Genomic DNA, 24570 nt, shown 5'->3' with positions numbered 1-24570 from the left:
TACACTTTTAAAAAGTAATAGAAAGCAGAAACATCTATGAAGAACAATGCCTCGGTCTAGAGAAGTTGTAAATAATTAGGGCAAACCCCAGGATACTACAGCCATACCTTCTCATCCACTGTATCTGACATTTCAGATTTTCGCTTCTAAAAGGCAAGTTTCTGAGGTGTTTTAGGTCTCTAGCATTGTTCTTTGAAAAGAACTGTTGGAGAATATAGTTTGTTCAAATAGGGACTTTAAAGGGTTTCTAACTTTTGAAGTTCACGGTACAAATGATCATGGTCTGGTGAACTTAGTAGCGATCTGAGACTTAAGAGCTGCTATCCCAAGTGTTAGGCAGTGACTGTGTGACTACTGGCAAGTCACTTACCCTCCTGTGCATTTCAGCTGCTTCTCACCTTACAGGGCATTCCCAATTCATGAATACTATTCTGTATATTATTATACGCAAAACCAAGTGGCTACAAAATTTCTTGTTGCTGTCTCTAAGAAAATATATAGTTGTAGTGGGCACATTTAGTTTTATTCTGCTTTAGTGCTTATAGAAATTCAAGATTTTAAAAGTGCAATATTTATATGAAATATATAAAAACTATTATTTGAATGCATGAATATGTGTGAGTACTTACATATTTATGTGTCCAGTTCATGCACACACACACACACACACACACACGTACACACAAACACACGTGCACAGAGCAGCACTGATATAAAGATTTGTGGAGTCCTTATAGCATAGAGGTAAAGAACAAGTCTTTGTAGTCACAGTGTGTTTTAGTTCCCTTGGGCTGCTATAATTAAATACCATAGACTGGGTGTTATAAACAACAGAAATTAATTTTCTCACAGTTGAGGACTGGGAAGTTCAAGATCAAGGTGTTGGCTAATTCATTTCCTGGTGAGGGCTCACTTCTTGGCTTGCAGACAGACAGCTGCCTTCTCGTGGTTTCTTCACAGGGCTTTTCCTTGGTGCATGTGGAGAGAAAGAGATGGCTCTCCATTTTTCTCTTCTTATGAGGGCACTAATCCTTTCATGAAGTCTCCATCCTCATGACCTAATTTAACCCTAATTACCTCCCCAAAATTCCATCTTAAAATCCCATTGCATTAGGGGTTAGGGATGTAACCCATGTATTTGGGGGGCATGCAAACATTTAGTCCATAACACAGTTCATGGAGCCTCTTTTTATAAACTGAATGACATTGAGCATTTTACTTAAGAATTTTTACTGAATCTGTTGGCCTATATATTAGATAGGATAATAATAATATGTAAATCAAGTGGTTATTTGGAAGATCTCTTGAATTAATTACTCTATACCATCAATTTTTATATTAGGGTATTAAAACTTGCTGATGGTAGAAATAATATAGTAATTTGCAGTTATTAGAAAATCAATACACAAATATATTGAGATGCATTATCCATTTTACAATTGTTCACTTTTTGTCTATTATATAACAAATTTATTTCTGCTAGTTTATTCATGGAAAAATGGGTTTGGGAACAATGAGTTACTCAAACAAGGTTACATTTGGCTGAACAGTTAACACTGGCCTCGGCAGTCAACTACAGAGGTCCTGGTATTATTTCTACCATGATTGCTAAGTTGCACAGAAGGCAGCCCACTCAGTTCCCCTGATCTGCTGCCCCAAACTGCTACCACCAGACATACCCCCAGGGGATGGGCCACCAGGAATGGTTCCTCGGACTGGGCTCTTCCTCTTCCTCTTTCTGGATCCCTCCTTCTAGACATCAGAGAACCCTCCTCAAAGTGGTATTTCCCGCCCTTAAAAACTCCGCTTGCTTTGCATATGCCTGAGTGAATAATAAGCCTTTGAATTACTTGTGATTACTACATCTGGTGCTATCTGCTTTGATATATGATACCTTTAAAAGGGAGGAATCAGCCGACCTGGCAGTGGTAGGGTTGGACTTTAACATGAATATATCTGAAAAATAATATTTATCATGTGTATTGAAGTACCATAGAATGAGTTTGTTTTCACTGAAGTTTAGTTTTTATTATAAGCTAACAGAAAATAACTTCATATCTCTTCTCACAAGAACAGAAAAATCATATTTGAAATTTTATAGAATAGTTAATTTTTATTATTATAGGCATATAATTAGAGTAATGGTCAATACACAGTACCGTCTGTCAGAGAATTGAATCCACCAGTTCTAGATGGACTTTTTCTTCCCAGTGCTTCATTTTTATGCTTGCAGGATGTTTGTAAGATTCAGAAAGAACAGTAGAGATAATCTGCTCTAGCACCCTAATTTTTCACATAAAAAGGCTCAGTGATTGGCCCCAATGCTAAGATAGTGGTAGAAGCTCTCCTTAGTTCAAGATCTAAGGATTCCTGCAACCACAAAGGCTTTTCAGATAACAAGGAGTGGAAGTAGTAAAACAGCGCAACATCTAGAAAAGTGCTTATTTTATAAAACCCTTAACTTCTTTGGGGGTATTTCTAGAATCTGTCAATGTAATTAGATACCCCAGCTCTCTTCTTATGGCCATAAGAATCAGCATCAAGGCTTGTAATATTTTGATTTCTTAATATCTTCTTGCACTTAAAAAATCCTTTGAAGATGAAAAAGACCATACAAATGCTATTATGACTATTTGTTATGCCTTCAAGCATAGTACTTTATGTAAATGCTGCAAATATTATCCTTAGCCCGTATGTGTGATCTAATCAATGAAACTGCTTCCACCCTGTGCAAAAACACCTGTAACTGTGGGTACAAATCATGTACTGATTCAAGACACCTATTACACAAATCTAAAATTCTCAGCGACAGTGAGTTGGGATTTAATGTGTGGTAATAAAACATACGTGAACTTTCCCAGGGTGTATATATAGTTTATGACCAAGTGTTAAGATTTGGGTAATATGGGTGATTTGCTTTTTCTTTTATATGGTTTTTATATATAATATTGGCAGTTGATAGTAAATTTCTTTACCTACATATACTACAATTTGCATATAACAAGGGCAGTGGGGAAAAACATAAGAACCTGTATTTTGGGGTTGTCTCATTTGTATCGTTTGTTTCATTATGTACTAACAAAACATTGTGTTTTTTATTTTCTGGAACAGGTTGGAAAGATCACATAAAAGTCTTTCTGAATAGAGTGTGCCTTCTTTGGGCACTTCATGATCTTACAAAAAATAGAATTTTTGTTTTGGCATAACAATTTATTAGCAAGATGGGCTGCGACATTATGTGAGGCAGTAAGCTTGATTCAGAGGGGAAGTTTTTGCTTATTACATTGGAATTTTCAAAACAGTTGGTGGAAGGTTGCATTAATTTCTATAGAAGGCAGGTCATGAATGGAGAAGTGATTTGGAGAAGGAAAGAATAGTGATGCATTTTAAAAATATTTAGTGATGTTTCAGAGATGGTTAGATCAATTTGTAAGAACAAAACCTGTATGAATGAATATAACCAAGATATTAATGTGCTGTGTTTAAGTAGCCTCATGGAAAATATTTGGATGCATATATCTAAAACATAATATTACATGTGCATTTAACAATTCCATAATAGAGATGTCATAAATATATCATCATGACCTAAACACAATAAATAAGATGAAAATCAGAATACATATAAGTATGGTAGGCTGACTAATGTCTCCTCTCCAAAAAAAAAAAAAAAAAAAAAATCCACAACCTATTCCCTAGAATGTCTGAATATATTACCTTAAATGGTAAAAGGAACTCTGCTGATGTGATTAAGTCAAGAATCTCTAAATTCAGGTTCTTATAAAAGGAAGGCAGTAGAATTAGATTTAGATAGAGGAGATGTGATTACAGAACCAGAGGCTGAAGTGGTGTACTTCGAAGACAAAGAAAGAGGATGGAGCCAAGGAATGCTAGCAGTCTATAGAAACTGGAAAAGACATGGCAATGGATTTTCTGGTGAAGCTTTCAGAAGGAAGTCAGCCCTGCCAACACCTTTATTTTAGACATTTCACCTTTTGAACTATAAGATAATAAATTTGTGTTGTCTTAAGCCACTAAGCTAGTGGTAATTTATTATAGCGGCAACAGGAAACTAAGAGGATAGACTATTGTGGCAAGGCTCTGTTGAAATGGGTCTAGATATCTGGATGAAAGGAATCAAATCACATGCCTGTATTCTGGCCAACATAAATTTACTATCATACATTCTAAGGGAATATCAAAGATACTGGTATGATGCTAGGACTTTGTTTCACCAAATAGAGGTCTAATAATTAGACTGGGCCTTAGAATATTTTGTTGGATATTTATGTGTATTTTAAAATGAAGCCTAGATTCTAACTAGATTATGTTTATATTCTATTTTTATTGAACAAGGAAAGTGTTTACACTATTGAAGTCATTTTTAGGTCACCAAAATATATAGAGAACTGTGTTCAAAATAAATACCATGCAGTGTTTTTAATGAACTAAGAAGAATCTGCTTCGTTACTCAATAATACCTGATATTTATTTATTTAGTTCTAGTTTAGATACTTAATAATCCAAATGTGATGCTTTGAATTGGTGAAAATTATATATATATTTTATTTACATATATATATATATTTTATTTATATATATATATATATATGTATACACACATCACTATACTGCACCTCTCTTTGAATTACATTGACTAAACACTGCTTTATATCATTATATATAGAATCATCAGGTGAAGTTCCTTTGGAATCATACATACCTGTGTTTAAATCTCAACTCCACTATTTATGAGCTGTAAGTACTTAAAACGTAGAGGCACAAAATATATTTACATAGGTATTTATATAGATATAAAAATTTATATTTATAAACATATAAATTTAGGAATTTGTATGCTAACTTAATTTATCTACTTTATATAAAAATAAGGTACCATTTATACCAGGCATATATAACAGCAGTAGGAGGAAGTAATAACTGGTGGACTAATGGCAAAAGAAAAAAGGAAAAATGAGTAGATTCATTGAAAAAGGGAGCTCAACACAGCATTCTAGGGCTGGTTGGATGATTCCCAACCAGGGTTTCAGAGGTATTCAGACTTTTGTTTCTATTAATTAACTGTAGAAATTTTCTGTAAAGAGGTGTTAATTAACTTTGTTTCCAGTATTTTAAAATGATTTTATTGGATCACAGTTTGCTCTTACCTGTTTCACTCTTGTATCTCTGGTAAGTTTCTACCTTTACAAACATGATATTATAGCAGTCAATTATTTATAACCATTACTTTGAAATTGTATTAAAATTATACTTCTTGCAATACTTAGTAACTTTTTCCTGCCCCAGTTCCTCCTCATATTCCCAAGAATTGGTTACACTTGTATCATTTTTACTCATAAAATATATAGTTAAACCTTGAACTTGAGATTGAATCAGACTTGTAATATAATGTCATGAAGTCTTTTTCAAGTTTACACTCTTTTGGTTTTCTAAATAAAGGTTCATTTACAAGTAAAGTGGCATTTGTCAGCTTTATCTATAGATTTTGAAAAACCAGGATTCCATTATGCTTTTAATGATGATATTACATCTTCACTACTTGTCAGAAATATCTTGTACCGGTTTCCTGTTTCATTGGCTTCTTGATGAATTGGATCATTTTTTTATTGGGCACACACCGTGTGCTTATTCTTCTCCTAGCTACAGAGGATACTAAGATAAATGAGGCCACTCTTTGTACTCAAGAGTTGTATAGTGCAAGATGCAGGTAAATGGATTTTCAGAGGATTGGTCTACCTTTCTATATCTGTGATACATAATAGTTTTCCCAAACAAGTTATTTTTAATACTCCCAGTTTATGATCAATGGCTAGGACATGTTGAGTTGCTGATTGCAGCAGTATAACTCACTAGTCCCTGATACATAATAATTTTTCAGTAATATTAGGGAAGAAGGAAAGGGGTAGGAAGGGGGAAAAGAGAGTTATTAATAACACTGTTTTTTTTTTTCTTTCTTTCTGGGAACCTCTTAAGCATTCAAGAGATAGAGAGAGAGTTTGTGTTTTGGGGCAAGGAATGTGGTGGGACAAATGAGGACCAGATTTACATCTGAGTCCTCCAGATCTCTGCTGTGTTTCTCCACGTGCATGTTCAGTGTCACTTCTTACAATTTATCAATATTACTTATTAACCATGAAATTTCAAAGCTTGTTAAATATATTTTTTAAATATATGTAAATTATAGGATATTTATGGCTCTCTGTAAGATAATATTTGCCTCAAATTGTTTAAATGTGCATTTCTGAGAAGTAGAGAAAACTGAATTTGCATTGTGCATGCAAGTAGTTGCTCAGGATCCGTCGTTCATCTTACTGTGGTACAGCGCATGCAGAACAGTCATTACATGTGTACTGTTTACGGTTGTGAAGATAATGGTTTATCTTGGGGCATTTTCAAAAGATAATTTTCAAGTTTCATCAGTACAGAAGTATATATGGGGATCTCTCATCTATTTTAAATCTATCATATAGATGTATTATGGTAGATAAAAAGGTTCTGAACTATTGCTTTAAGTAATACAACTCAGAGTAGATGCAATTATATGTCATACAATGTATACATAATATACAACAACAAAAAGTTGCCTAATATTTATCAGAGACTGTAATTTACATCTATTTATGTAGTTAGTTATTTTGATAGATTTAGGGGTACAGATGTTTTTTCTTACATGGATGAATTGTATAGTGGTGAAGTCGGGGCTTTTAGTGCACTTTTCACCAGAATAGTGTATATTGTACATGATAGGTGATGTTTTAATCACTCGTCCTCCCACCCTTCCCCCTTCTTAGCTTCCAGTGTCCATTGTTCCACTTTGTATGATCATATATACCCCATTGTTTAGCTCCCTCTTATCAGTGAGAACATGTGATATTTGTTTGTCCTTTCCTGAGATACAGCACTTAGAAAATTGGTCTTTAATCCCATCCAAGTTATTGTGAAAGATATTATTTCATTCCTTTTTATGGGTAAATAGTATTCCATGGTATCAATATACACCACATTTTCTTTATCCACTCATCCACTGATGGGCACTTAGGTTGATTCCATATCTTTGTGACTGTGAATTGTGCTGTGATAAACATTTGGATACAGGTATCTTTTTGACACAATGACTTCTTTTGGTGGGGGGTAGATACCCAGTAATGGAATTGCTGGATCACGTGGTAGGTCTACTTTTAGTTCTTTGAGGAATCTCCATGCTGTTTTCCATAGAGTTTGTACTAATTTACATTTCCACCAACAGTGTATAAGCATTCCCCTTTCACTGCTGCAGGACCAACATTTTGACTTCTTAACACTGTGTGACCATTCTGACTGGGGTAATGTGGTATCTCATTGTGGTTTTAATTTGCATTTCCCTGATGAGTAGTGATGTCGAGCATTTTTTCATGTGTTCGTTGGCCATTTGTGTATCATCTTTTGAGAAAAATCTGTTTAGGTATTTTTGCCTACTTTTTAATTGGATTTTGTTTTCTGTAGCCAGCTTTTATAAAACACTAAGGAAATAAAAAAAATCAAGACATTAAAATATTTAAAAGAAAATTGAGATAATCCAAATCATCTTTAATATAATCTGATGAGAAATTACATATTAAGTGTAACATCTCTATTATCAGCTATTCTTTCATTATTCTATGGACTAATATTTAAGAATGCAAACTCTGAAGCAAGCCTGCTTACATCTGCTAATTCTTGGTGGGCTGAATTCGGGCAAGTTACTTAACCTTTCTCTACCTCAAAAATGGATAATAGTTGTTACTTCCTAGCAATGTTGGGGAAATTGAATGAGTTAATATATAAAATGCTTAGACTAAAAAGTACCTGACAAGTAATATTTAATATAAATGTAATGTACTTCCATGGTAAGGTAATTGAAATTATCCTTTTATCTCTTCATTTAACCATGCATGCATTTGTTCATTCATTTAGCCAACATTTGTGAAACCATTTTCAAAGTAAAATTTGGCCTTAGTTCCTTCTAATAACTGAACATTTTACACAATGTATCACCTTGGGCATTTTACAGCCAGGATTGTGTATATTTTATTTACATTTTTTTGTAAATATGAATACAAACTACTGTTTCAGCGGAACAAAAAATATGGACCTTATGCCATTTCAACTTCCAATGCCAAATATATAATGCTATATTTTGTTCACTTTAAAATTTTCTCTGTGTGATCGTCTAAGTAGAAAACAGCTGTATATATAACAACTTGAATATTAGATATTTCCCACAACTTGGAGAATATGTGGTTTGGTTCACTAAAATTAGTCCCATGGTAAGAACTGAGGAATTAAATGTCTGATAACACTACTAATATGGAACAGAATGGTCTGATTTGGCTTTCTTCAGGACTTTAAAAGGTTGACCAGCTGTAATCATTAATCTTGTATTTTCTCTAGGTCCAGGTTGTCATGTTGCTACTAGGAATTATGCTATTTACAGATATTGTGATTGGGATGTTTATGAGAGCAGCTGATAAACACTACTCAGGTCTCTCTGCTTATGCTGTAGTTATAAAGTTTAATTTTTTGTGTCAACTGGCACAACTTCAGATTTTAAAGGAATCTTGGCAGATGGCCTCAGAGAGAATTTATTTAGGGAAAGAAGATGTGATGGTCCTGAATTTTAATAGTGTAATAGAAACCCAATCTGGTTCTTTAAACGATCATGGATAAATGATAACTTATTATCACAATTCCTGGTAAATTCAGTGATTCCTATTCTTCTGCAGCTATATCTTCTCACCAATGGGAAGTGAGAAAAAAATAAGTGGGTTGTCCATATTTATGATGTGTTTGTTTTACTTTTTAAAATGCAAGATTAGATTGGTTTAGATTGTGAAAATGTTGAAGTAATTAAAAATTGAATTAGAGTTTCCACTTTACGACTTTGTTACTGTTAGTGGCTTATCATGTAATAAATAAGACCTTATATATTAATAATATGGATTAAGAGGAAATTAAGGTTTTTATTATTTAAAAAGGTACATAAGCTATGGAAATTTGTTTTTTAACCTAATTACTACTTATCTTTGTATAAAACAAGTCCTCCAATTCCACATGAGGTTTAACACGTTGATTGCCACATTTGGAAAAAAAAAAAGTTTTTCTTGAAGGCCACAGTGTTTTATTATGAAAATAGAATAAAAACTTTGAAAACAAAATAATCTTTTCTAATCTAATATTTTTTAAAATTCTTTTACTGTTTTCTGTGTATGAGTTATATGCAACTTGAAAAATAGTTCTCGTGGCTCCCAAGGTGAAGAGATATGTGAGTTACATATCCTTCACGAGGTCCTGGGCTCAAAACTAGCATGAGTTAAATACAACTCGCATGGAAGTTAATGTGTTACTATTGATAAAACAATATTAAAAATTATATATGAGACTGTATTCCCTTGAATATAGTGTAACTGAATAATACTATGTTGATTAAGATTTTTTGACTGTGCCACATTATTTGCTAGATGTAGCTTCATTTTAATCTAAAAGGTTATTTAAAAATTATTTAAATTCTGTTTCTCATGAAATGGGTATTGTGGTTATTAAGATTAAATAATTATTGACCCTAAAGCCACTTTGTCTATTTAAGATTCTATTAGAGGGAAATAACAAGCAATGAATGGAAAACAAATTTTGCAATAATTTATTTGGTGTAGGATTAATTTTGCTATTCAAAAAGAGGCATGTTTTCATTTTGTACCTTGTTACTGTTACCAAAAGACAAAATCTGTTACCATAAGCTTGGCATTTGTCCTCGAGGCCATATCAGAAGAATGAGAACAAGTAGTTGAGGAGAAGGAAAGAGAAGTTTATTACTTTGCCAGCAAAGGGGGAAAATGGCAGACTTTATCATCTCAAAATATAAATTCCCTGACCATAAGCAGAAATACAGAGTTTTAAAGGGAGGGCCCTCAGTTCCAGCCAATTGTCATTAAGGATTCTAACAGTCCCATCCCTGCTGAAGCCTGTGACCTCTGCCCATCTCAGAGTCCCACCCAGACCTCCACCAACCAGGTACCAGGCCTAGGACTGAGCCGACAGTTCAGTTGAGCTATCTTCTGTAACACAAAGAACAGAAGACATTCCTCTGGCCCTCCCAACCACCTGCCCTTGAGGCAGGGATGTAAGCCTCAGTATCCAAAGTGTGGGGAAAGTTTTAAAGAGACAGAAAACATCTTTTTGATGTCTCCCGCCCCCATCCCAGGCCATTCCCTCTGTTACATTTAATATTTGGTATTGTAATTTTCACTGTTGTTCTAGAGAATAGTGAGTATAAATGTCAATGATATAATTCTGTATTTTTATTATTATCATTTTTTCTCTTAAGGATTAAATAGCACCCTGGTAAATGTGATGTCATAACAATATTTAAATTGTATGGCTTAATATTTTTAAGTACAATATCAAAAATTATTTCTTTGCAATTAAGTTAGTTTTATTTCCTGCTAACTCCCTTAATTTTCAATATTTTGTGATTTTTAAGTCTTTGAAATAAGCTATACCTAATGAGACATTTCAATTCATAGGGTTTTTTTTTTTGTTGTTGTTGTTGTTGTTGTTAAAAAAGATACCTTGCCAGAACTACTGACATTTAAGGCCAAGTTTTTGTGAAATGGTCATTGCAAAACTTCACTGAGATCGTATATCAAAAGATCCAGTTTCAGGTTTTTAAGATGGAATGATTGTAGGTTTTTGTCTGAATGAGAAGATTGAATTTTTTATTTGAGAAAGAAGCCTTTAAAATGCCTTCTTGCTTTAGTGGAGATCATGGGGAGGTACCAGGTGTGCTGAGAATGCACTGTAGTTATTTTCCTTGGTCCAGTAATATTAAATGACAACATAGAAGGATATATTAAGTCCATAAGAAGTATATATAATTTATATTCTATATATTATACAAATATATATAAAATATAATAGATCTATACATCTTTTCCTATATTTTTGTATATATGTGTGTGTAGCATATGCATTATATACATCATTATATATATAAAATAAAATAAAGATTTATCTACTTCTATATTTCATTAAAATGTGTGTGTGTGTGTGTGTGTGTGTGTATCATCTGTGGGAAGCATTCAATTTGAATTGTTACATCAGCATATACATAGATACACTTGATGGAAATAGAGGATACATTGACTGTGCTAATGTCAATGTCATTTCATCTTAGAAAACGTAAGCTAAAGACAAATGGATTAAATTTAGGTTTTATATTTTCCCATAGTGCAATGTCTCTAAAATTTGTATAGCTTTATCTCAGTTTAATAGATTATTGAGAGTTTATCTTCCTATTTTCTTCCTTCTCTTTTTTCCACCTTTCTGAAGGAGTGAAAGGATAGAAAGCCTTGTGAAGAGGGTCATCAGAAACAGTAGATCTAAACCCACACTTTCTGTTATCATCCCAAAAGTCTATTCTTTACTGAGAGAATATATTGAAAAAGTTTTTATAATTACTAAACTTATTTTTATATAATTGTGTTTCTATATAAGTATAAAATTGTATGTTTGTATGTATAAACATATATAGTTTTTGGAAGATTTTTCAGTAGCTCTCTTTTTAGGCAAATAGAGGTGGTAGAGTATGGAAAAATTCTTCTAAGGCCTAAGCAAGCAATAGTGAACAGACATAAGAGTTTTCTAATTTTATAGAGATTATGGTCTGGTCAGACTAAAACAGATTATGAATGAATGAACGAACAAATCATTTTACCAAAAAATATTAAGGAATTAAGAAAATACAAAATATAAATGGAAACAATCTCAAATGGAGAAAGGCAAACATGGTAACCAAGATCAGGATAACAGGCAACAGGAGTGAGTTAATGGTTCAAGACAGCAGCAGTTCACAAAACCTCAGGACTGATCCAGCTTCTAGCCTCCGTTTTCTAAGTTTATGTAATTTCTTTTTAAAGAAGAATTCACCTTGGTACGATTTTTCTTTATGTATTTCCTGAATTTTACTGATGAAATGACTCTAACAGAGCCTTTATTAAAAATACAGAACCCTTGTTCCCAGTCTGAGCTACTGAGTCAGAGTTTTCTGGAGAGAAGCTAGTAAGCTGTAGCGTTGGAATACTGTACTGGCCTAGACACATCTGGATAACAAGAAGCACTTTTGTGTGATACATTGTGTATGGCAGAGAAGCAGTGGCTTTTAGCTGGCACATATTGACAGTCCACTTGGTCAAATTTTAACCTATGGAATCAGGTAAATAATACATGTATTTTTAAAACTTGTGTTTAAATGAACTTTACTCACGTGTAGGAACTCTTTTAGGAGGGCAGAAAGCCATTTAATGAAGTTTTAACACATTGGTGGACTGTCACAGACTGAAAGGATTTCAATATTATCTTATTTGCTTTCTCAAAGCTTTAAGACTTAAAATATGGGTATATAAATCAAATGATGGAGATACATTTATTTGTCTTTTAAGTGCAATTAATCAATACTTAATTCTACTTATAATTTATTTTTGTTTACACAAGCAGCATTGGCTACAGAGACTAATAAATAGTATTTTCTTATTCTATTGGACCCAACTAAGGTTCATGTTTTCATCATGTCCACTCTATTATAAAGAATGAGGAAAACATTATTTTATACTAAGCGTAAATAGTAGCCCTTTAATTAACATTTAAAAACTCAACACTTTTTGCTTATTAACAATATCAAAGAATTTTACCCGTAACTATTTATTAATGTACAGTTGTGAAATCCATTGGATGCAGAAAACAAAAAATCTTGTCTGGCTAAGTATTTTGCCTTTTAATCTCATTCAGCATTTAGAGCAGTGCCAAGTTCAGAGAAGAGGCTACAAATAATTTTGACTGATGAAGGATGAAAGGGTTAAGGAATTACAGAGAAGCCATTATTTAAGTGTTTTGAATAATTTTCTAATATTTTATAACTGATAATATTACAAATAGCACTTTTGGTACCCTCCTTGTACTTGACATTGTACATACAAAATCAACTTCACAAAGAGACGATGAGTTTATATTATTGTTTCTCTTATAAAGATTGAAAAGTAAATTCGTGGAAGTTAAGTAATTTAAACAGGGTTACACAGAAATGTCTAGCTGCCAAAAGATTTGAATCTAATTCTATCTGACTTCAAAGTTATATGTGCCATGGCATTCCTTTCCATCTTTGGACACTGTAATGTCTATATTTGAAAAATAATGAGGACATTTCCTATGATGGCAAGATTTTGTCTATCATTGCTTGTACCATTAGGGTGTTAAAGATTTCTACATTATATCATTATCAGTCAGCCAAACAGACAGATTAACAATTCTGAAACCATTGGACATATATTCTATAATAGAACAATTAAGTGACTGGATGGCTAATGATAGGAGCCACTTTTGGAGTGAGAGGTTATAGATAAGTAAGGTGAGGAAGCTAGAATGATCCATGTCATAATTGAATAGAATTGGAAACATTAATGTATATTCATGTTTAGTTTAATGCAGGTATAAATGGTTATAAATGTGCACAGTTAATACACTCACATTTATTTCCTTGTTCTATTAGCTGAGAGGACCTAGAAGCAATAGCATATCGGTGACAAGGAACATACCTAAGACCCAGATCTTAATTTCTAATGTCATTCTCCAATAAAAGAAACAAGTGCTCCTTGAAGAAAAGACTGATTCTAGCACTGGGGTGCTATATAAACAAGTTGAACCTGGGGTACCTGTTCTTCTGGTGCCAGAAATTAAGAAAGTGATATAGAAAACAGGCACACAGACAAAACCCTAATGATGGGGGTATGTCAAAGAGACATAGGAGTTCAGAAAGAGCTTCCAAAGGCCAGAGTCAATAATTTGAGTAACAAAGTAAAGTATTAGATTATAAACAAAGTGTAAAAAATCCACTAGTCTATACTTACATCGATAATTATTAAATAAATTTAAAAATGTAAAAGAATATACAAATTCCCCATTCAGAAGAATTCCCAATAGTTTAACCAGATACTCCACCCTCAAGAAAGTAGCTAGTAAATCCCACCTCCTTAAATATGGGCTGCAAATAGCAACTTCCTTCCCAAGAGTACAATATAGAAAGCTAGAAAAAAATAATATTACAGTGGAGAAATGGGATAAACACTACCTCAATCAAGTGATTAAGGTTAACATTACAATGATGTTATGTCGATTGTCTGTAACCTTGATATGATGCAGTCGGGTGGCAATTTCCCTCGGTGGTCTTCCTCCAAACACTGACAATCCCAGTCTCATCATTAGAAAAACATTAAATTAATTCCACTTGAGAGACAGTTTACAAAATATCTGACCAGTAAGCCCCCAAAGTGTCAAGGTCATCAAATCAAGGAAAGTGAAAAACTGTCACAGCCAAGAGGGCACTAAGGAAACATGATGACTAAATTAATGTGGTGTTCTGGATGAGATCCTTGGACAGAAAAAGGATGTTCAATAAAAACTGAAGAAATATGAATAAAGTTTGCACATTAGTTAATAATCTATCAATATTGGTTTAGTAATTGTGAGAGATATAAATGTATTAATGTGATATGCTTCTAATAGCGGACACTGTGTAAGGTATATAGAAACTCTGTTATCTTCTTGTTTTTCTATAAATATAAAACTATTCTAAATTTAAAAGTTTACTTAAAAAACTCAAAAAGACAAGACAGTTATTTCATGGTGGGAACTGTTCCTAGCCTAAAGGATCGGTCTTTTGGATATCATACCGGTATTCAAAGGTGAGCTCAAATACAGAAGCTGCAATACAAGACAGTTTGGAATATTTCCACGTACCTGAAAGGTACAACTCAGAAGTTGTGAAAATTATTTTGTAGTCTTCACAATGTGATTTTTTTGGTATTTTTTTCTTCTGTTCTTACACAGGCACAGTAATAGTTTTATGATTTGACATCATTCATCTAAATTTTACATGCAGAAATACTCTAAGTCATCATTCTCATTTGATACCAGGTTTACTTAAAAGGTTGAGCAGGCAGAGAATGAGCAAAGGGTATTAGCGAGGGAGACAAATAAGATAAATTGAACATGCTCCTTGATGCTGACAAACCTGGTCACAGTTATTTTAATGTGCATGATACCTGTAAAATGCTTTGCAGTGGCGGAGGATTGCTGCCATTCACAATTTGCATATCATCATTTTGTCCCCAGGAGCTGTCAGCATCCCCATGTTCATCAGCTTTACCCAGATGATGCAGAGATGCTCTTGTCACAGAGGAAGTTATTCCTATTATTCTAACTATTTCCCCCCACCTTGAACCAATATTTTAAAGAATATTTTTTTTTTTTTTGTCATTGAGAAAACTCAGTTTGGAAAATACCAGCATTAACTGTAAAGGATGCAAGTAAATAACAAAGTATTCCACTTTAAGCTGGCTGTGTCCAGGTTGTGTCTGTGTTGATATTTATCTGATACCTTCACTTTGAAATGGATATTTTATTAAATGAGTTTTAAAAGAAAGCACAAATCTCTAATATTATCTTAGTATGTGCACCTATGATGAGTCAAACTCAGTCTGAATGGTACATTATGATATTGATATATATATATATATATATATTTGACATCCATTCATTCATCTATCCATTCAACAAATATTTATTAAATTTCTATACCCTAAGTAATTTTCTCATTCAAGAAATAAAGCAGTGAACTAAGTCAATTCAATTTCTGCCTTCATGGAGCATACATGTTAAATATAATTTACTAATAGAAAGGCAGCAATACCATCAGTTCATTAGATGAAAATGAGAACTATCTATAAGAAATACATCAACCTAAAAAAATGATTTTACTGTAGTAAAGTGAATTAAAAACTTTGAAGACCTAGTCTTTATCTGGATTTTTATTAATGTATAGTGTAATAAATATATAGTGGTAATAAAAAAGTGAGTATAATTCATGATTCAAGATAATTCATAAAGATATTCACTACTGAACAAAATACATTTCAAAACTCCACTGTCTTCCTTAATCCTGGGTTACTGTTGCTTCTTCAGTAAATTTGCTCTTTTGCTACAAAATACAGTGAATCAGGGAGCCCATAGCTTACTCTTGTATGTTGCTATGTCTTCTGGACATATTTTCAAATCCAAAGTGTCTCAGCAGATTGATAAAATGACTTTGACTCAAATAGCCACATGCTTTGTGAAGTAAAATATCCAAACATATTTGAAATAGCATGTATATTATTTCTATTTGTATTAGAAAAGTAGTTGTTTAATAGACAGTATAGTAAATTGAAATGAACACCATAACTGATTATGACTTCTAATGAGATAATTGGGGAAAATGGAAATGAAGGAAAAGTTTCTTCTATTTGCTATTTTTTCAAGATAGACCACATATTTAATGACATTTTAAAGAAAAACCCCTACTATATTTAATATATGAATTTATTAATAAATGTAGGACTCATGTGATTTCAAAAATAATAAATTATAAAAAAGAGTCTTAATGTTGTGGAGATGTGGTAATCTAAATAATTATGTGTCTTCACGTATCTATCAGCATAATGGAATATACCATATAGAGTCTATACATTTTAGAAACATAGAAGATACATAAATCATAAAGAACATCTTCATTCTATAAAATATAAAATAATTCGTATTTCTAAACTATATGGAGAAAATGTGGACTACAGTCTTATTATAAGAAAATCCTGAGGATATTTAGCTGATTTATATTCATAAAAACCTTTGCAATCTTTAACACCTTCTATAGAGAAAGGAAAATTGCTACAAATTTAAAAGAAAATTTAATTGTTTGGGATTTTTATAATGATGCATTCTAAGAAGGACAATGTATGAAATACACAGAAAAGGTTTTAATTTCCAGGCTTTATTAATTATGCTACTTTTTATTTATACTATTTTGCAGCCCCCTCTCCTGTCACCAATGTGAAAAAGGGGAAGATTGGGAAAAATAGCATCTCTTTGTCTTGGCAAGAGCCAGATCGCCCCAATGGAATCATCCTGGAGTATGAAATCAAATATTTTGAAAAGGTAGGACTAACAGAATAAAATATATCTATCCTTTCTTTTTTTTTTTTCCATTTTAGAAACTGCAATTATCCAATTTGTAGAAGAGCATGTTGCAATTTTATGTGTGAATCAATGACAATTGATTCTGCAGTCATGATTATGGAGGCTAGAGGTGTACAGGGAGCTCTCCATTTGTGTTCTGCTGCTGCCAAATAGTTTACACTGACTGAATATTGCCATATAGTCTAATATTGGCTTAACTGTGTTTCACAGCATTAAAAGATGAAGTCATAGGACATTTGAAAGTGTTGTGAACACTAAGCTGTTGACCTTCAGTAGTGGTGCAGTGTGCTAAATGGAAAACCACGTGAGCTTATGGCCAGTAACTCAGCATAATACTTACATTGTTAGGGAGGGATGGGAAGATGAGATTCATACATAACACATAATTTTTAAAAATGCTTAGAAAACATCCGGCACTGTGGTACAAACTTTATGCTTAATTTTGAGAGTACAAAATCAGAAATGTGTGCCTCATGTTCCCTATATGTTTTTGACTTCCCCTTGTTCTCTAAGTTGTCTCTTAGGGACACTTTTACGTATTTTACCATAATAGTTGTTGAGATCTAAAGGAAATAAACATCCCTTTTCCTCTCTTCTGAATCTACAACCAAGTGAGCTATTGATGAAGGAATCATACAGATGGAAGCTAAAGATGAGCTTATAATTTCTAAAGCTGGGCTGGAGGATATGGTTTAGATATGTAACAACCATGATTCTTCCCACCACTCCCAGCCCATTCTACTGTGATTTATCTACGGCCTGGATCTGAATGGCATACACGCCTTAGGGTCACCTGAGGTCTAATAGAGGAAATTAAGATAGATGGGTGCCCAAACCAGCCTCTAAGAGATGGGTTGGAGACCCCCAACCCAGAAGTGTTGGTCTTATGGTTGCAGGAGTACAAAAGAAGATGTATGTAATGCAGACAAGCAGATCCCAAAAGAGAAGAAAAGAGCTGAGCCATATTTATGCAATTGTTTCTCCCAAACTCACAGACATCACTTCTCTTTTGAGGAGGAGGGAAGAGGATAACAGGAAATGCAAAATCTTACTATGCAACAACTAAAAAAAAAAAAAAAAAAAAAAAATCCCCAAGCTAGGACATACATTGGGGAAAAAAAGGAAAAAAAGTTTTTTCTTTTCATCATCTTGAAAAACAGTAATGACTTATTAGTGAAAATTACTTGTAAATCAAAGACTCTATATGCATAGATAAAAAAGTTTAGGTAAATATAATGAATGTTAATTTGCCATATATTATAGATATTTTAAAAATAAACTTGCTCTTTTGTTCATTGGTTCAACTTTTTCCTGTATAAAGATATGACAAAAAATTAAACAGTAGTAGGAGGATGAAGTGAGGGCTATGTATTAATATATATTAGTTGTAGGTTTTGGATGTCTCTACAATGTTCATGTATTGATTTTATTAATAGATGAACAGTCAATTTTTACTTTTGAAATAGTTTTCTTCCTAGGAATGACTTGCTAGTTGCATTACATATAACTATTGGGTCATTAGTGAGCATAAATGATGATACATACCAAGATATTTCATAAAATATATGTTATCAAATACATTATTCATCAGTATTTTGCTAGGAGAATACCTCTGGGAAAAAGTTGTGTTGGGATATGGGTTACAGTGTTTATTGTCAACAAAAATGTAGTTAATCAAGTGGAATGTTGTGACATTAATATTCCTCACTGATTCCAGTTTCTTTGAGATTAGTAATCAAAAACAGCATTGCAAATTCCAGATGTCTACAATTTAAGCACATGCTATATCCAAAAATAATTTGTAAAATTAAAGTTTACATCCTTTGAGTTTTTATAAACCTTTATTACGCTGTACTAATGCAAAGCTGTGTGGAGTTATATAAATATATACAAACACATGTTGAATTCTGCCATAGATATTCTAAGTTTCCAAATTTTCCTTATGATTAAAGTTGATTTTAAAAGAAGTTGAAATGCATGGTAGAATTTTAAAACAACTAAACACCAAATGCATACTAACATCTTATATGAAAGAAATTTCAACAACCGGAAAACTAAAAGTTTGATAAGTACTTATTTTCCTGCATTGTTTTGTTTTTGTTTTTTTTCTGAATCAACCACCTGGATTAATGACTGGCTTTTTTTTTTTGGCCTTTTTCGCATTATGAATAAACTTTGACTGCTTTCACCACCACTTCCCAGTGTATGTATGTGCTTCATTATGTATCCAATATTCAGTACTAGCAGGGATTTATCTTTTTCTTCCTTTAAGTTGCTACTTCTGTTAGAACAAAGTTTTGTTCAAGTGGTGGAGAGGAGTCCTTTTCTAATGCTATTTTGTTTAGTGAATTTTATTCGGTCATAGAATTATTTTCTTTACAGTTCAATTTCTTTTTGAATTCCATTTATTTCAGTATGATTTGGTCTCATATTTAATAGTTTATATTTAGTGCTGTATTAACCCATTCTATTATTTGCATAACTTAAATTAAGAAAAAATGATTTGGGAAAAAGGTGTTTATACATAGCTTCAGTAAATTAATAACAAGTTGTCCAAATACATGGTTTAAAGGTAGCAGTATCTTTAATGTGTTATTTTGGTGGATGTTATTTATTTCTTTTGGTCAGTGTTTTCCTTTTTACAGTGAAGATACTGATTTTGGGATCTTTTTGTCAAGCCAAATCATAGAGCTTACTGATATAATATACGTGAAGATTATTGTAAAGATATTCAGGAAAAATAAAGGACAATGAGCTTCTATGCCATGTATTGAGGTGGGGGTTCTGATAGGTTTCCAGAGCTCGTTTTGAACCTTAAGAATGACACCACCATTTTATTGGATGGCTTTTGGCCAAACACAGGTGGCAGAGCTTTCCAGGGCACACGCATTTGCCAGCTGGCATGTCTGCCTGCGATTGCCCTGCTCTAATAGAGGTCACTGGGCTTCTCTGCTCCCGCGTGATGATGGGCCCATTGCCATCTCTTAATTAAAGGCAGAGGCAAAGGGAAGCTGCCCCTTGGCAGAGTGTTAGCCAGCTGGCTCCTTCTGCTGAGGCCCTCCCCTCACTGCATGTGAACAGTGTTTGCTAAGCAGCTGGGGAATGTAGCTCATTTGCTCGGCTGGGGCAGGAAGGCGGCAAAAGCCACTGCCCTGACCAAGGACTTGGCAGCCAGGTGGTTGTGGGCGTTGAAGATGTGTATCTAGGGTTTGTGATCTGAAATTATAATATGAGAGTGATTTAAAGGGATAGAACAGAAGTAAATTTTGGAAGATACTTAGATCATTTACATTGTATATTTATCGGTTTTGATCCCCACATATAAGCTTTGCTAAATTCTCTTCAATAATGTGGTATTAGCTAACTCAGAGAGACATTGTACATTTAAACCTCAGATAGGGAATAACTGAGACATACATAATGTTAATTGTTAAATCTGACACAATGTTATGAAATGCTGTGGAACTGATGTTAGATCATACATTATTTCAAGAAACAGCATTTCAGTTTTCTTGTAATTTTTTTACTTTTTGACACAAATATCAATTTCTAATATTTTTACAAAATGTATTCATTTTGCCTTCAATAGTTAGGATCTACAACCATGTAAGTTTTTAAAAATTGTTTTGATTTTTACTTTTCAATGGAAGAATTACCATCATGCTATAGAGTTAAGCATAATCAAATCTACCTCGAACCTATATTGTAGATATTGTGCTTGGTGCTATGTGTATTATCTCCCTCTCCTCCCAATATTATTGATAAATATTTTTATATACATTTTAAAGAAGAAATAATTGAGGTTCAGAGTTGTGTATCCACATTTACTCACCTTAGTTAATGACATGGCTGGAATCTAACTCTGTTATTTCTATGCTTTTAAAAAATTCTTATTTTACATTATAAATATTAATATTTTATGTAAAAATTGTAATTAAATATATCAGAATCTCATACTTTAATTTTGACTAGATTTTTTCCCACCAAGTTCAATTCCCTTTAAACAAATGAAAATAATATTAGAAAGCAAACATTTAATCATTTCTTACTGAAAGTTACTGCTGCAATCATAGCCAAACTGGGAAGTATAATATTATTGAGAAATAATATTACTTATTCTCAACAATATTGAGAAATAATAAACAATATCATCAGGTTTATTTAGTCATAAACTTGAGCATTCTCAGAACAATCAGTAACTATCATATTTTATAGAAACTATTCACAATTTTTAAAGGCACACATCAAGAAATTGTCTTTTTTACTGCTGACATTCCTATCATATAGAAGGGGTAATAGAGTAGATAAAACAATAAATTGTGAATGAAGAAGTTGACTTGTATTACTAGATAAAGTTTTATTAGATTTACTTACCTACTTTGAATCCTTTGCAAAACTCTAATAAAATGTCCAAACACTTTAAAGATTAGTCATTTAATCTGTGCATTAAAAAACTGAAGATCAATCATTTGCCTATAATGAATCAGAAAACCTGACATATGGATTAGAAATTAGACCATACTTATTTAGAGAGAAATGTGGATCCATTTAACTGTAAGATAATTGTGCTTTAACTTAAGATAATGTTTACACCCATTACATGAGAGTGGTAAATTGCTTTAAAAGAAGAATGTATATAGGTTGTTTATTGTAGGTAGTATTGGTGGTAGTATAGAAAATGATGAAAGTCAATTTTGACATGTCAAATTAGAAATAAATGAGAATATTTAAAATAATGATGATGAAAATTAAAACATGCATTATAGTTTATTGAGTGTTTTCACATGCATTACCTGTTTCATTTTTACATCTCTGTGAGAAAACTCAGGTAATAGTCTCTACCCCAATTTTACAGACATGGAAACTGAATATAAAAGCAAAAGTGGATTTCTATATTTTAGCATGTGATTTTAGTGTCCATACTAAGATCAGCTTGCTAATTTCACAGAGATAACGAGGAGTTATGGATGGCTAGTCTCGACTTTTGCTAGCAGTCAAAATAGGAACAGTTACTCTTTTTTCAGTTTCCAAGGCTATCTTTCCAGTTATTTTTTTTTCCTACACCATGTCCATTCACTACTTACCTACTTCCCCATAAAATAGGAAATTTTTAAAAAGAAAAAGTTTTGCTCATTGCATTTTTTCTTTAATGCTTCCTGTTTAGCCTTATTTAATTGAAATTAAAGTTCTCCAGGGAAGTACTAATTTCTTCTCCCAAGTCCTAAATATGATTAGAAATCTAATTCACCAAATATTTAAAGCATAAATCCTACCTCACAGTATGTAAGATATTGTCTACTTTCTCTGTAAATAGGCAGTATGTTAGATATGCTTAAATAAAACTTACCTGAGGAAAACAAGCACACAAATAACAATAGTAAATGTCTGTAAAATAATCAATCTCCTGAAAAAATTAAAAATTATATTTTAAAATTTTTACAAATTTATTTTTGCCGAAGGCAAGAGTGGTGGATAGGTAGACAGCATGCCACCCACCACCTGAGTTCTAGAAAAAAACTTTAAGATTTTATGTAAATAGCATACATAGATTGTGTAGGTTTTTTTCCAAAAACATTGTTTGTCTTAATAGTGAATCCATTGCTTTCTGGTTCCTGATCTGATCTATGATTCTAAGTTTTGCTGTCATTAGTAATTTACATGTTGACTTTTTTATTGTATGTACATGTGCAATCCAAGGACCAAGAGACCAGCTACACAATTATCAAATCTAAGGAGACGACTATTACCGCAGAGGGCTTGAAACCAGCTTCAGTGTATGTCTTCCAAATTCGAGCACGTACAGCAGCAGGCTATGGTGTCTTCAGTCGAAGATTTGAGTTTGAAACCATCCCAGTGTGTAAGTCATTTTAATTACTGTCAACTCGTGTCTCTGTAATGGTTACCAGAAAAGAGTCAGTGGATCAATACCCTCCCTGGGCATTCTGTCAATCTCACTCTCCCTCTCTCTCCCAGACATGACCCCTTCAGGGGAGGAAGCATCTGTCATGCTATTATGGTAGGTCGGCAGGTTAACACATTGGTCTCCGGTCCTCATTGGATTTAGTCTACTGGGAGATGGTACAAGAGGAGATCCTTAAGAAATGTTTAAACTTGTTTTTAAACACTTTCTTTGTACTGCTGCCATACTTTATTGAATTATTGCTATTTACTTTTTTACTTATTTTGTTGAACTATGCTACTAGGCTTAGTCTTTCTGTGAAAATTCCACAAGGAGCTTTCTTTGGCATTAACTTTGGCATGATAATGGTGCTCTCAGGAACCAATCTGATTTCTTAAAAAAAAAATAAATAAGTAAATCTCTGGAACTTTGAGTGGAGAATCTGGAAATATTTCTGGAACATCTTTGTTGTACAATTTTTCCCCATAAAAGAGCATAAAATATTTACCTTTAACTTCAACAAAATATTCATATTTCTAAAGTAAACACATTAAAAGCAGAATTAGAAGAAGACAATAGGTTGCCTTGTTCATAGAGGAAAGAAATGACATTATCAGTCTTTTTATGAAGAAAACAGACAGGAATGTTGAGAAAGGTCAAGTGTGTGTGTGTGTGTGTGTGTGTGTGTGTGTGTGTGTGTATGTTTGCTTTTTAAAACCAAGTTACATAAGAATTTGTGATTTTTAAAATGAAGAAAATAAAATGCCTATCTTTTTTTTTTGAAAATCAACAAAATGAGAGCTTAGGTATGGGGATTTACTTTGTGAGGATTAAAGGAGTCATTACATTAAAATTTCAATAAAACCATATAATGCAGCCCTTTGGTAAATCAAGATATACTTCTGTTTAAAGCAGGTTTAACTGAATTCTTTAGAAAATAATTTTTATTACTTATCTTTCTAAGTATTACTCCTCCACTGGATTTTATACAGAAAAGGATGCCGTGGTAAAAAAATGATACATTGTTTTCTATCTATGCAAAGGAAAATTCTACAATGGCAGTTTAATTAAAGCTACTGAAATTTGAGCCTCTAATACTATTCAGAAAAGTTTCTTAAGATATTTCATGAGAACATATGTAATTAGTCAGAAAATTATCATAGTATTGTCAATGGATCATTTAATCATGCACCTAGAACCAAAAATGGATTTGTGACAAAAGACATGTTATATAAGCTGACCATCCTAATAGGACTTGATTCTATTTAGGTACCATTAGTAATGTATACTGTTCATGGGGTCTACCAGCTGTGGGGACGAAGCCATGTATAACATCCCAAAATATGCTTGAATGCTTTGGCGACTACACAAATGAAAAATCCTATTTAAAAAATTGTAAAATTCTGCTCAGCTTTGTGATGTTAGCATGTTCAGCAACTAGTTACTCTTCAGACTTTTTAACATTCTCTCCTTTACATTTTATTATTATAAAATGGTAGCTTACAGGCATGTCAAAATCCATCAATCAGATCACAGAGAAGAATTATTATGTGATCATTTTCCTGTATAGTTTT

General features: G+C 32.7%; 1 protein-coding gene across 3 annotated transcripts in view; it reads left to right on the top strand.

Moving 5' to 3' along the window:
- EPHA5 (EPH receptor A5) overlaps nt 1–24570 on the top strand; it is a 263882-nt gene that overhangs the window by 158812 nt on the left and 80500 nt on the right. For all 3 annotated transcript variants that reach the window (XM_045531916.1, XM_045531915.1, XM_045531917.1), the window contains 2 exons: nt 16931–17055; nt 22795–22954. In XM_045531916.1, the coding sequence (XP_045387872.1) occupies nt 16931–17055; nt 22795–22954 (285 nt within the window). The remainder of the gene's footprint in view (nt 1–16930; nt 17056–22794; nt 22955–24570) is intronic.

This window comes from Lemur catta, chromosome 19 (assembly GCF_020740605.2).
Source record: "Lemur catta isolate mLemCat1 chromosome 19, mLemCat1.pri, whole genome shotgun sequence".
In the NCBI taxonomy this organism is placed as follows: Eukaryota; Metazoa; Chordata; class Mammalia; order Primates; family Lemuridae; genus Lemur; species Lemur catta.
The sequence above is the reverse complement of the archived record's forward strand: the minus strand, read 5'-3'. Positions and strand labels throughout refer to the sequence as shown.